The 14823-nt window shown below is 36.5% G+C and overlaps 1 protein-coding gene across 1 annotated transcript in view; it reads right to left on the bottom strand.

The window, feature by feature from the left end:
- Positions 1–896: 896 nt before the first annotated feature.
- The window catches only part of MYO6 (myosin VI), a 118104-nt gene continuing 104177 nt past the window's right edge, over positions 897–14823 (bottom strand). Inside the window, exons 31-35 of the mRNA XM_037391841.1 lie at positions 13090–13193; positions 11618–11749; positions 8067–8093; positions 5610–5828; positions 897–4184 (exon numbers count right to left, since the gene is read on the bottom strand). Coding sequence (XP_037247738.1) covers positions 3985–4184; positions 5610–5828; positions 8067–8093; positions 11618–11749; positions 13090–13193 — 682 coding nt within the window. The 3' untranslated portion in view covers positions 897–3984. The remainder of the gene's footprint in view (positions 4185–5609; positions 5829–8066; positions 8094–11617; positions 11750–13089; positions 13194–14823) is intronic.

The following is a 14823-nucleotide window of genomic DNA, read 5'->3' as shown; positions in this document are numbered from 1 at the left end:
ATATTTACTTGAAAATTTCACAGAGAATTGAGCTGGTATTTAATCTCACACTAAAACACATCATGTTATCTTAAAACTGATGTAAAGCTACAGTTGGAGATGAAAGCCATAAGGAAAGTGAAACAAAATTGCATCTCCTAGATATCAAAGTCTGAATTATTTCACTCTTCTTAAATTAAAAAAAACAACAAACAAAACCACCAACCCAACAGTCTGATTTGTCCCTTAAGACAGGAAAGTTTGATAACACTTTTTATAAAAAAACAAAACAAACAAACAAAAACCCCCATAACTAAAAGTGACACCACATCTCCACCCCAAACAAAGCTTTTCCTGCAGCCCACAAACCTGAAGCATCAGGAGTGGTTTCACTAGTCACCAAGTGTTATATCTAAAATGGAAAAGATGCAAACAGTACACAGCACAGCAAACGATAAATACATTGGAAGTGATAGCACTATAGGTTAAAAAATAGTAATAAAAAGATACTTGTTTCAACAAATACTGAGAAATGACGTATGAGACATAAATGGTAACAAAATCAGGATTTTTTTAATATCAGGATGTTATTTTAGAGGAACACTTACCTTAGAAAATAAAGACCAAGCCTCTACTAGAGTAGCTTTAAGCACCATAAACATCTGATAGAAAAGCACCAGACAGTTGCAGCACAGAACTCCTTTTATCCTTCTCATAACTTAATTTACCCTTACTTATTATGCTTTAAATCTTTAAAGACAAAATGGTAACGAGATACAACTGACATTTCAACATGGAATGTATTTATTTTTTAAAATTTTCAGTACAGTATTAGGAGGTAATTTAAATACTTTAAATAAAGAATGTAGAGAAAAACCCAAAGGATGCAACTAAGTAAAGAAAAACAATCTTATCAGTGGATGAAAGACAAGTATTTAATGACTTTGTGATATTCGAAGTAGCATTCTCTAGAAAATTCATATTCCTGGGTCACCTAGTCAGGAATGTAGCCTAGCACGGTGATTCTCTTCCTCTCCTTTGTTTTGTGGAGTGTTTCATGCAGAAGAATTCAACTATAACGGACAGCTTCACTGAGAGGCAGGAACATTTTTTTTTTTTTAAATCAAACACACAGAACCAAGCCAACATGCTTACCTCATCATTTTGCTTCCAAAAACAATTGAAATTTTCCTCTATAACCATAGATCAGAAGGGCATTAAGCAATACCGCAATCCTACAGATCAATCCCCTCTTCTCCTTTTTTATTTTATCTCCAAATCCACCAACAGTATAATTATCTGACACGGTAGATGGGACTACAGAAACAATTGGCAAGCAGCTGAACATTGTCTGACATGTCAAAAAAAAAAAATCTGAAATGACTTGAGAATTAATTTTGTGCACAAAAAGATCAGTAAAAGTAAAAGCAGATGCTGCTTTTGCTGAAAAGAATTTTTAAAAAGACAAAAAAGCAAGCCTGCTACTGTGCAAACGGAAATATCCTGATGTTTTGAATGCATCTTCTGCTTGCCTCAGGCATACCACTGGAGCAATGCAGAGAGGTGGGAACATCTCATTTGAGAACATCCAGCCACCAGTTCCTCTTCCACTATTTCAAAGTCAATTTTATTTTCCCGACAGGTCATATTTTTCAGTAATTTAGTTAACAAGCATTCTCATACACCCCATTCTGAAAAATAAATTTTCTTTCTGATGCCAGGCCAGGACATCCTGGCATAATCAAAGGGACAGACTGGAAAAAAATCAGTTAATTTTTAGTTCCCCACAAGTACGTTTACACATACATACACAAAAAAAGTTAAGCATGTATATGTGTATATACATATACACATACACTTAAGTATTGAGGTTCTTTGCTTACCATGTTCAGTCTCAGATGACCTCTTTTATATTACCCCCCCCCCCCCTCTCTCTCTCTAAACTGAGACAGAATGTGTTAAGTCAAGAAGCTAAATCCAGATAGTAATAAATACAGGGTAGGGCGTCTCAGCCCTATCAGTTCAGTGATTTTTGTTCCTTGTATTGCATGAATGACCATAGCTTCTTGCAGTGCCAAGTTTCTAGAGGCTGGAAGTTCTGAAACTTTGGTTCCAATTCATTCACCACTGTACAGGTTTGCACACAACTTGCTAGCCAGCAGTCTGATCCACCGCTTTTGCCTTCCAGCCAAAAATTACTGCTTCAGTGAAGGATTTGGGTAAAAAGAAAACATTTTCTCATTCGCAATCACATGATGAAAAAGTAAGAGTAGGTACACAGTGGAAGCTGAGATTCCCTGATGCAGTGGACTCATATGGAGTTAATGTGTTAACCAAATATCTCCACATGTATTACAGTAAGGAGTGCATTTATAACAAGCAAACTGTGGCATGCAGCCGCAACCCAAGGTCAGCAAAGGTGTATGCATCAGGAGCTCTCTCTTTCTGTAGCCTTCTTGCTACAGAGCCATATCCCTTGAAAGTTCAATTAAGTGTATCTATGCATTTAAAAAAATAAAGCTTCCGAGAGGTTTCAAACTGAGTAAACAGTGAAGAAATTATTTTATAGCTTAAGCAAACTTTATCAATTCATAGAGCAAGGCTTCACTTTGAAATCAGGTTCAGTAAGTAGTTAGATATCAAGCTACTTGTATTTCAAAATCCTATTAGAGAGATAATAAATAATCAAGTTTACTTTGTTGATATAATGGCCAGCACAGTGAAACTGTGTTCACATAAGTGAACAAGATGCATCCTAAAACTGCGAGAATTTAATAGTTCCCACCCACAAAACCTCCCAAAAGAAACTGCTTAATATGGGAACAGTTATAAGCTATGAAACTTGATAGAGGTGATTAAGGTAAAGCTCAGTGTCTGAATCACTACCATATTCCAGTATACTAAAAATTGTAGCTATTTCATCAGCACATAGTATTAGGATGATGCATTATATTACTGGACCAAGTTTTTACACGGTCTAACAAAAGGTACAGAACTTATGCATCTTTTTACAATTAAAATAAACAGGATATCTGAGGCTCAAGCCTCAATATTCAGTGAAGTTATACCACCACCAAAAAGCTGAACACATTTCCCTTATGCTATCCTTAATCTTACATGCCTCCAGATACAAGTCTTGGACAATTTTGCATAATATACTGAAATTACACTAGCTGGATAAACAAATTGTCCAAACATTCCTAATGGAAACCTGGTCAGAACAATAAAGGTCTAAAGGAAATTTATACTTAAAGAGAAAAAGAAACTAAGGGAGAAGTGGTATAAGCCCTAATGAGCAGTACATTCTTTGAGTACCTCCAGTATTACACGGTATTGACATACATGAATGCTCTTCTCTGAATGTACAGAAAACCCCTTCTCTTAAACCAAGACAGAGAATGCATTAAATAGGACTTTATGGGTCTCAAGTTTAGGAGGATTTCCCATCAGTTTCTGAAAAAGTCAGTACAGACACTAACCAGCCTTCAAATCAGGACATAAAAATGTCTCAGATTATATAAAAGTATACTCCAACTTCTCCGAAACAGAAGTCAAAGCTAAGGCCTCACAATTCCAGTTATTAGTAACAGCATACCCTCTTTACTAGGGTCACCACTAGAAGCCAACTATTCAGTGTTTTAAAGAGGGGACATTATAAAAAGGTGGTTGCAATACAGTTCTTTGTAATATGTACCCAAGTACAGACAAATTGCTTAGAAGAGTTATAACAGAAACTGATAAGGAAAACGCAACATATAAACAAAATGCAACAAACTACACTGAAGTTTCTTCAAGGTCCTCATACCTAGTGAAGGCCACTACACAAATTAAACATCATAAAGTACAAATTAACAAACCACATGATTAATAAAATCTGTTCACTTTATATTAAACATCTCTAATACGATTCTAGAATGTGTACGTCCTCTGTTGCGCAGAGGAACTCTTCCCTTTGTATCATGGGCAAGGGTTCTCATCTCAAACGCTACGGTGCAAAATGACCATTTATTTCAACAGGTTCTGCAGCATGGCTGTAGCGTACGTAGGACGAGCCTGTCTGCTTTCAATTGCATTTTGAAGATACTGGATACCTCCACAGCGCTCCCAAATTTCTTCAAACTGTCTCGGCAAAATTTCAGCACCTCGCTTTCGAGTTAAACCAGTCTCTTCAAGATTAAGCTCACACATATCCATATCATCCTTACCTGGAACGGCAAAGGGAAAAAGAAAAAGCTCTTACATCATCAAAGGTCCCATTAACAAAGATTAGATCTTTGTTAATTATATTTCCTCTGTCAAGCTCTAGTTTGTTAATACACCAGAGTTTACTGGGAAATCAGTCCTCAGACACAGATTATTTTTGGGTTTGGGTTTTTTTTTTTTTTTTTGTGTTACATACAGAGCAGAAAAGCACTATCAGAATAAAGTAGTATCAGATGTTGCAACTGACAAAATTGTCCTTAAAAATGGAGCAAAAAGGAACAGAAAGGATCCGCATCTTGATACAGTCTCCTTAAATCCACTACGGGATGACAACCTGCATTTGTTTTACACACACTTTCAGTTTTACAGTGAACTGCTGTTATTATTTAATTTGTTTAAATGTAGCAAAGCAACTAAGAACTCAAGACTTGATCAAGTAGCCAGTATTCTTAATCTCTCGACCTCCCATGCTAAACAATGTTTCCCAAATGGGACTGACACAGAGAATCTAATGAAACGATGAGTGCAGCTCACACACTGTATTTTAATCATATTTTTTAAACGCAATCCACTGAATGTGGTATACATGGTAGCAATGCTATTTTTAGCTATGGGCTTTGACACCGAACAGGCAAGCTGTATAAGGAATTCTATTAAAAATAATCAGCAGAACACAAATGAACTTTTGATGCTAGTAAAGCATCACTACGAAGCTAAACAAATTGGTTATGGCCTTTTCTGCAGTCCCCAAGCTAAAAATAAAAACTTGAAACACAGAACTGTAAACAGCATTTCTCCAGTGTTTTCTCCCCCTTTTGTTATACTCCAGTAAAGGACACATCTCATTACCAGATAAATCTCTACCTATCCATTGCCACGTTTAGTTTTTATTTTAAATGTTTAAGATTAAAAAGCTATTCTCCCATACTAGGCAGCATAAACATGGTAAAAGCATCAGTTTGCTATTAGCACTTTACTATGGAACGACAGTATATTGTGTGTGCAAATTGTTTTGATACAAACTGCTGTAATTTTTCAAAGCTAACTAAAACCTAATACAATGACGACTAGAACTATTCCAGATAAATTGTGACTTTTTATCTTCACGCTGTTTTGAGTTCGGTGAATCATCTGAGGACACTCAGTGATAAAACTATTTACATTTGGATTCCCACTCTGTCTATTATTTCCTACATTAAAGTACATGTACAAGTAAAACACGCGACCAGTTATATTTCCAACTGATATTCTGTAACATTTGGCCACCATCAACAGCCGTCCCAAATCCTCAAATTCTGCCCAGACAAGAACTGCTGGTGAAAACAAGACAACGCAACTTGGGAAATTTGTATCATTACCCTCTTTTTCTGAAGTTAGTTATCAACTCTGACCCTTTTCAACACTTGAATTTTGCTGTCAATACCAACCTGCTACAAGGAGAATGGGTGCCTTGTCAGGATGAAGTTCCATTTGTCGAGCAATCCATGGCCCATCAAAATGCGCATACCACCAACCCTTCTTCTTGTTCTGGGGATCTTTGTACTGGTCCGCAGGACGGATGAAGGGAATGCGGAAGTAGCGCTGCTGCCTGTTCATTTCAATCTCTTGTTGCCTGGCTGGTAGCTGGGCTGTCGAATTCTGTTGAGCTAACACACAGGGAAAAAAAAAAGCAAACAAAACAAGTAGAAAACAAGAAAGATGTATTACGACTTGCTTGATAGTAGCGAAGGAAAAAAAAAAAAGGAAAAAACCAAACCAACCAAACACCGCCCCCCAAAAAAACCCAAACCAGACCCCCCAAAACCAGAGATTCTCTCTGAATACAAGGTCATCTGAAGTCCAAAAAACCTGAAAAGTACTCCCATCTCATAAAATATGCATTCTTTTAATCACTACAGCTACAACACTGGTGAGGAAAGGCTCACATTAACTATTGTATCTATAGGTTACTCTATAGGTTGCTCAGTGGCATCAGGTACATTTAGACAAAACAGAGTAAGTAAAATAACACATTCTGCTTTAAAATCAGTATTTAGGTAAAACTTCCCCATATAAAATTGCTTATCAACAGAAACATTAATCAGCAACTGCCCTAGTTCAGTCCATCTCTTTGTAAAACAAGGTCACAGTGTCACAGCACAAAGAAGCATTTTCAGTTACAAAAATGCAAAGCACCACTTGAAGATTTTTGATAGTCAACACAGAAGTGTGTATAATACTGTTAGAAATGAATAATTTGTTAATAGAAACATTGACAACAAATTGCTTATTACAAACTGCCACCACACATAACTTTCTGCCTAGATTTGTGTGTACTGAACTCCAGCATTAGAACTAGTCTCTGGCTGCTTTCTTTTTAAAAACAATTTTTCAAAGAAATTTTTTATGTCAGACCATCAAGATCAACAGACCGAACTCTAGAGGAGACAAGAGTTATACGAAATCTTAAAGCTTCCTATATATATATATTAGTATACATTTCTTGTGCAGTTCTGGAGTCCCTCAGAGTCCCACACATTTCAGACTTGGGAGAGAAACTTTCTTTTGAATAAAAGCATATACTCTCTATGTTAACTCGTCAACTGACCAGCCTTCTTAATTTTATGTATACACTGTAATAATCAGTTTAGAATAGTAAATACTCTTATAAGCAAGATCTTTTCCTTTAATAACTGCCTCCTGTAAAATTACAGATCCTATTTTAGTGGTTTACAATATCACTGTTACATATATCCTGTTTAAGAAATTCTGATTGTGAATCTATGTCACCTCTACAAAAGAAAATCAGTATTAACAGTTCCATGTTTCAGCATAAATGGAATAAACAAAAATGTATTCCTTTTTCTTTTCCCATTGTCTATTAAGCAGCAAAGCTAATTTAGAGCTAAAATTTGATTAAATAAAAAATTACAATCTCTTCTAATTATGTATTTGTTATGAACAAGACTAATAGACTAGCAACTGCACCTTGAAACTCATTTCACTTAGATTCAAGCAAAAATAATTTTTCTAAATGTGAAGAGCAGAACCTTAAAAAAAAAAAAACATACTATACAAATCATATCCCCTATTTTATTTCCATGTCTACATAAACAAAGAGGAGAAAAACAAGAGATTTTAATAGGTGAATGCCACTTTTATACACCAACTCTGATAAAGCATGTATTTTACAAGGAGATATAGTTCACAGTTTATAAGAGATTAATTCTATTTTCTGCAAATTGTTTGAACATCTATCACAGCAGACCAGTGCTTTAGCATCATCTAACACTTTTTTTGCACAGAGTGGTAACTGCTAAGGCTTATGTCTACACCTATGCATAGCTCAATCCAAGAGGAAATCTACAGGACAGAAATGCTAAGCAGCCAGTATAGCCTCTACTTTTCAGTGCTATAGAATTGTAGTTCTTTATTCAAAAGAAACCATCACCTGAATGTTAGTCTGTGTGCTAGGAAAATAGTTGTTATATTAAGTTGATTCCAGAGTTTTGCTACAACAAAAAGCCATGTGCAGACAGTAAAAAATATCAGAGCAAGCACAGTATTTCTTGGGGGCCTGGGGAGGGGAGGGGGGGGGGGGAAATAGGGATTATACCTTCAAATAACCTACATAAAAAGGTTATTTCATTCTCCCTTCCCATGACTGCTCAAATGGATAAGAAGGATCTCATGAAGATCAGCAGTAAAGTACGTTCATATATTACTAGAGTAACATATAATTACCATCAGCTGAATAACGTTGCCAAATTGTAAAATAGAATTTTTTTGAACAATTAAATTATATGTACAGGTGTAGCAAAACACTGGATTAATTAATGTTAGTACAGATCTCTCAAGTGTTCCTATTCTTCAAAGTTAGCTTAAATAATCATCTCCCCACTTACTTGAGTTGCTCAAAAATGGTGCAAAATCTGTGAACAAATATTACATGTTGAACAAAACATAAAATTGCTGATCCTTTATAAGTTATAGTTTCATTACCTCAACATTTTTCATCAATGCTGAAGACAGACAAATGGAAATTCTAGTTAAAAAATAAACACAGATGTTGAGCTAAATATTTCTATTCATTTTCTGCTCACTGACATATATAAAATGTCTCCTCAAGTTTCATAAATCTCCAAATACTTCTATCTTCAGGATTTAATTTTGAAATCGATTACTTCAATGATTTGTGATACCTGTTATAAAGCCTTGGTTGCACACATGCTAAGCACAGACTGCCATAACAAATCTCCTATCTAATTAACATAGTACTTTTTAATTTTTGACATTTCTGTTAAGGAAAATTTTTCCAGACCTCTATTAATACCGAATCTGCCTATTCCAATAATAATACACAAACCAGTGGTTGGCTTCTATACTGAATGTATAAATTTAATTAAAGGATGCCTGTAAAATTACACTACATCAGTGAAAAGGTGGAAAGATAAAACTACATAATTTGAAGCACACATCCACTGACATCTGAAAGACTTTTAGCTTAAACATCTAAGAAATCAGAGTTCCTTCTTACTGCCTTCTCAGATCATAGTAATATATAGATGTGAAATGCCCATATAGCATAATTATTTGCAATAGGAAGAACTACTTCCCGCATTCATGAGAGTTCCTGACGGTCACTATCAGTGACTTTCTCTGAACAGCAACATTCTAACTTCTCTTCGGAAACATGAAGCCATGTTTCAAGAAAAAATAAAAAATGCAATGAAAAACACTGAAAGGAATGCTGTAAACGTCTATCTAAATGTGAGTAGAACATGAATATTCCAAGCTTTATTTGCACAAATCCAAATATTTCTCTGCTCTTTGATACTTTCCATCAGCAATGCTATGCATGAATATTTATTTTACCCATTTAGCTTCAGACAGAACTTGCAAGCTCAAGTTCAAAGCAAAATACCACTTTGCAGAAGTGCTTCAAATGCCTTTTCCTGCTATTTCAGTCATAAGCTTTCTTAGAGCACTTAAAACTGCATTACTAGGTATGGACACAAGGACCCCTTCTTTGATAACATCTCTTCCAGGGGCTGAGATTTCACCTACCATATACCTGTACCAAACGTCCCTGAAAAACTCACAATTCTCAGGTAATGCTATAAGCAACACATAACTCAGGAAATGAACCAAGGGGAAGGAGACACCTTTGTATAAGGACTAACACTGAGAATAAGAAGGGCATCCATATCCCCCATTGCTCAGGACAGTGCTCCAATCCCAGGCTAATGGGACTTTGGGGAGAGCACCTTCTTGACATCTTCTCTTTCCTTTGCCTCTCCCATTACCTGTGTGCCCAGGAACACAAAAATCACAGAACCAGAAGACTGCACGAAAGATCTGACTTTATTGTACCATTTGCTGTGATCCTGTTAATTTCGTAGATTCCTTTTATAACAGATGATCACTGGACTTTTGGGGTGGAGTGGCACGAAAATAGTAATAACAAACTCTGCAAGTATCACTCCAGAAACTGGGCACCTGATTTTCAGGTCTGCCGGTGATAAACATGTGGTAACTCCTACACCTTCCTGTTGAATTTAAAAGGCAGTCACTTTCATTAGTGCGCTGTTTGATGATAAACATCCATGTGTGAAATCAGAATGACACTCTAGAAAGAAAGCAGGGACTATGCAAAGTTTATCATCCCATAATAAAAAACTGCAGTATCAAGACCCATAAATTTTTTATAAAAAGAATGTAACCTGAAGTCTACAAGGCTTACAGTGATGTAAATGGGAAAATTATTAGCACATTTCAAAAGGATCTAAATCTATGTCTATATATCTATATCTTACAAAAGAATAAACCCTTATCACCAACGCTTTTTGTTTTGTCTGGCCCCAAATGTAACAGGGAATTATGTAACAGAGCATAATTCCTTCCAATCTTGTTTTTCATAGTACCAAAAAAAAATCACAGGCAATTCCTCATAGCTGGACTATTTGAAAATGGCCACAAGTGGTGTTCCCCTGGGCCCAGGATTGGGGCCAGTTCTGTTTAATCTCTTTTATCAATGGTATGGACGAGGAGACTGAGTGTATCTTCAGTAAGTTTGCAGATGACAGCAAATTGGGGGGGAGTGTTGATCTGCTTGAGGGCAGGAAGGCTCTGCAGGGGGGTCTGGACAGGCTGGATCAATGGGCCAAGGCCAGTTGCATGAGGTTCAGCAAGGCTCAGGGCCGGGTCCTGCACCTGGGTCACCACAACCCCACACAGCGCTACAGGCTTGGGGAAGGGCGGCTGGAAAGCTGCCTGGTGGGAAAGGACCTGGGGGTGCTGGTCAACAGCCGGCTGAACATGAGCCATCGGTGTGCCCAGGTGGCCAGGAGGGCAACAGCATCCTGGCTTGTATCAGCAACAGTGTGGCCAGCAGGACCAGGGCAGTGACTGTCCCCCTGTACTGGGCACTGGTGGGGCCCCACCTCGAATCCTGGGTTCAGGTTTGGGCCCCTCACTGCCAGACAGACACTGAGGTGCTGGAGCGTGTCCAGAGAAGGGCAGCGGAGCTGGGGAAGGGTCTGGAGCACAAGTTCTATGGGGAGCAGCTGAGGGAACTGGGGGTGTTTAGTCTCGAGAAAAGGAGGCTCAGGGGGGACCTTTATCGCTCTCTACAGCTGCCTGAGAGGAGGCTGTGGGCAGGTGGGGGTTGGTCTCTTCTCCCAGATAACAAGTGACAGGACAAGAGGAAACAGCCTCCAGTTGCACCAGGAGAAGTTTAGATTGGATATTAGGAAAAAATTCTGCCCAGCAAGGGTGGTCAAGCATTGGGACAGGCTGCCCAGGGAGGTGGTGGAATCACCATCCCTGGAGGTATTTGAAAGACGTGTGGATGTGGTGCTTAGTGACATGGTTTAGTGATGGCCTTGTCAGTGCTAAGGTAACGGTTGGACTCGATGATCTTAAAGGTCTTTTCCAACCTAAATGATTCTATGATTCTTACTATTTTTAGAATTTCTATGCTAACCTTACATATAACTCTCTGTTCTGAATTTTCACGATCTCAGAAAGCAACATTTGTAATTATGAGGTCAGAACTGGTATGAACAACCTCAAAAATGAAGTCTCAAAAGTCTCAAAATGCAAACCACGGTTTCTAAAATGAAAAATTAAATTCCTTATTCTTAAGTAGCACAGCAATGAATACTTAGCAAAAATGCCAGCAACTGCATCAGCAAATCGAGAACTACTTTTAACAGATGTGAGCTGGTATGAGAAAAAGTTTCAGGGAAAGCTATTCAGCTGTAGAAGTATTCTACTTTCTCAAAGTATTTGCCAGTTCCAATCCTTTCAAAATATTTACCTTAAATCAATATAAAAATACTCTAGAAACCCAAGAATTTCTTTCAACCTAGCAATGCCAACATTCATTCTAGAAATGTTTTCTTTAGAATACTGTCACCAAAATTATTAGAAACACAAAATTATCTCTCCTCACCATAGTCTGTGACTGATTTGGGAGCACGCTGTTCTGTTTCTGCATTGCGTTTCTTGTTCTTGGATTTCCAAGCATGATATACCTTTAGCCTCCTGTGAAACTCTTCTCTGCAAGCTGCCAACAGTTCGATATCTGTCACAAAAAGAAGGAAGACATGAACAAAAAGTCAGAAAAAGTATTTATGCAATGCTTTTCTATATTGACAGGTAAATAACTGTAGATCACATTGTAATACTAATATGTTATAACAAACCCTCGTTCTTTGCAGCAACAGGACCTGTATTTTATGGCCCAGAAAGACTCTCAGAGTGCTATATATCCTTTTCTCCCTTAGTGAGAGTAGTCCCCAAAGCAGCTGTTCTACTGTGAGATTTGGATCAGTGAAATGTTACAAACAAAACATTCAATTCACTAAATTTGGCTGTTAACAGTATCACAAGCCAAGCAGTAAAGAAACAGATCAAGTTTCACTGCTGAACTTTATTTCTGCAATTTAAAAAAGGAAAATCAGCAATTTGACTGCTCAGACCTGGGGTCTTTTTTCCACTTTCATAAATATATTTTAATTTTGCTGAATTTCATGATACTAAGAGACTGAATGATTGCATGGCTTCTTCATTAGCCACCTAAGAGAATCCAAACTGGTTTCACTAGGAACGAACACATATTATCACCATGTATTACTGCAACACCTATTCAGCTGAAAACATTGCTCCAGTCTTGCATATATAAAAACAAAAGAGGAGCTAACTTTGGGTTTTAAATACAAATAGAGAGAATGGGTTTATTTCTAATTCCTACATCCAGGGAGACATTTTGAGTTATCTTAAATCAGAAATTAACCAACTGCTTTCAATCAGAAGCAGGAAGAAACAGTAAAATTTAATAAAGGAATAATTCTTATCTATCTTCATAATATTGGGGAAGAGTAATTCATGTCCCATCTGTGAGCTTGCCAGTGAAATGACACATTTTGAAATTAAAGAATAATCTGAACATCTAAGACAGAAAATATTTCACACTGTGCTTTACATGACATATTTGGTGTTTTGTGATTTTTGTGGTAACAAGAAGTGACAACAAAATAGTTCTTAGAACAAGCAAATTCTAGGTAAAGCATTATAACTATTATTCGCTTTGTGGAAATTCATAATTCTGAGACATTAAATTCATGTAAAATAAAAATATGTATTTAATGGCACAATCAGTTTAACATCATAAATATATAATCAGTAAAGCAGGTAATAAAGGAAATTCTGTTTCCTCAGTAGGGAAATAGCTTAGTTTGCTGTTCTTTTGGGGGTAATAGAACTTTTAAAAATTTATTTGACATTCATTCAAACCTGAATATATGAATGAGCAGGGTTTTATCTTTGTCAGAGAAAGAAAGGAACACCTTTCATACAACAACAACTTGACTGCTTTCTCAAATCAGAACCCCCCCCCCAAAAAAAAAACCCCAAACAACTTACCACAGGATGTATTGATTGTATCACGAAGCTCTGCATATTTCCACTTACTGAGATCATGCTTCTTAGTACCAGCAGCAGCTTTTGTGGCTTGAACTGAAGGACCCCTACAATTATTAAAAAAACCAGATGTATTTTTTCAAGTATGAAACAGGAATTGCTAAAACAGGAGGAACAGACCACGTGATCCACACTGCAGTACGTTTATTACAATGAAAAGCAGCAGCAGAGGGACTGAATTCAAAGATAAAGTGCCATATTATTTTCCACATGTTCAAATGATTAAGAGAAAACGGAAGTATCATTTATGTTCAAAATCATATAATAATCTGATTGCTTGCCTAGAGAGTAAAAGGAATTGTCATTAATTATTAGCACTTATTTGTGAAAAGACACATATTCCATTTATGTGTACATCACCCCACAATGATGTACATTTTTCTTAGTACTAGTCAAGATGCAGAATACGGGCAACAACGAGTGGCCACACACATTTTTAGTTCCATTAGAAAAACAGGTGTAGAAAAATATTTCTGAAGTAGACAAGTAGAAGGAAGAAAAGGTGTTTCCTGCGCTGTTTAAAACTGGATTAGGACAAAAACCTCGCACCAAGATTAGAAAAAATATTCCATGTCTTTGACAAAAGTCTGATATAAGAGAAATCAAACTAATTCTCTACTATTTCTATAGTAGCTGTCTGAGAACAGCCATACTTATTTTTGGGGGGTGAGGTTGGAACCATCAAAAGATGCCAAGGATAAAAGGACCACTCTCAGAAGAAAGGCTGACCAGTATAAAAACACTTATCCAGAAACAGTGTTTTTCAAAGGCAAAAGGTATTTGTCGTGTAGGTAGTGTATGCAATAAGGTCAACAGTAAATGCAATTGATATATTATTACTAAAATCTCCATCGTCTTTAACCATATGTGTAAGGTTACCCATGAAACAAACATTAAATATATATGTATAATGATAAACCTGAAAAATTTTTTTTTTTTTCTTAACAGTGGTATGGATAAGAAGTGGAAGAACTCTCCCCATGGAACAGTAAACTTCCCATGGATTATTTGGATATAAACGAAGTTCAAAACAGTCCAACATTTAGTGACAAACAGAATACCTTTTAAACACTAAGGAAATCAAGACCACACACATGCTTCTAACCAACCTCTGCTAAAGCTGAGGACTAAGAACATGAGGCAAACTGAATTATCTTTCAGGATCTGAGAGGATTTGTTCAGAAGAAACTAGATCTTTAACGGGGTAGCAAAATACTTGATACAATATGTGATACTGAAAATCAACAAGAAAAAAAACCAGAAGAGACCAGGCCTTTTCATTTAAAGCCCGTTTGTGCAGCAATATCTTTGTGGAACTGTTACATTATTACAGTATTTATAATCCAGTTAATATTATTTTAAAGTTTGTTTTTCCATAAAGGTCTCATGTGGTACTATAAAGTTTGATATTGTTTATTCTCCCTTTTTATTTAATAGGTTATAAATAAGTTTTCTGTGAAAAATCTCTCTATGTAGATATAGCAGTTTTAAAACCAAGGTAACAAATGCCATTTAAATTTCATAGAATAAAACAATCTGTTTAACCAAATGTTCTTAATAGCAACTGAATCATCTCTTCAAATGTAATTAAAACTACAGAATCTTACTGTTTATTGCACCATCATCTTAATTATGCCTATGTATGCTACTAATCTGAGTCAACACACAGCTTCCAGT

The sequence above is a fragment of the Falco rusticolus genome, chromosome 6 (assembly GCF_015220075.1).
Source record: "Falco rusticolus isolate bFalRus1 chromosome 6, bFalRus1.pri, whole genome shotgun sequence".
Classification (NCBI taxonomy): Eukaryota; Metazoa; Chordata; class Aves; order Falconiformes; family Falconidae; genus Falco; species Falco rusticolus.
Note: the sequence above shows the minus strand (reverse complement) of the source record. Positions and strands in the feature narration are given on the sequence as shown.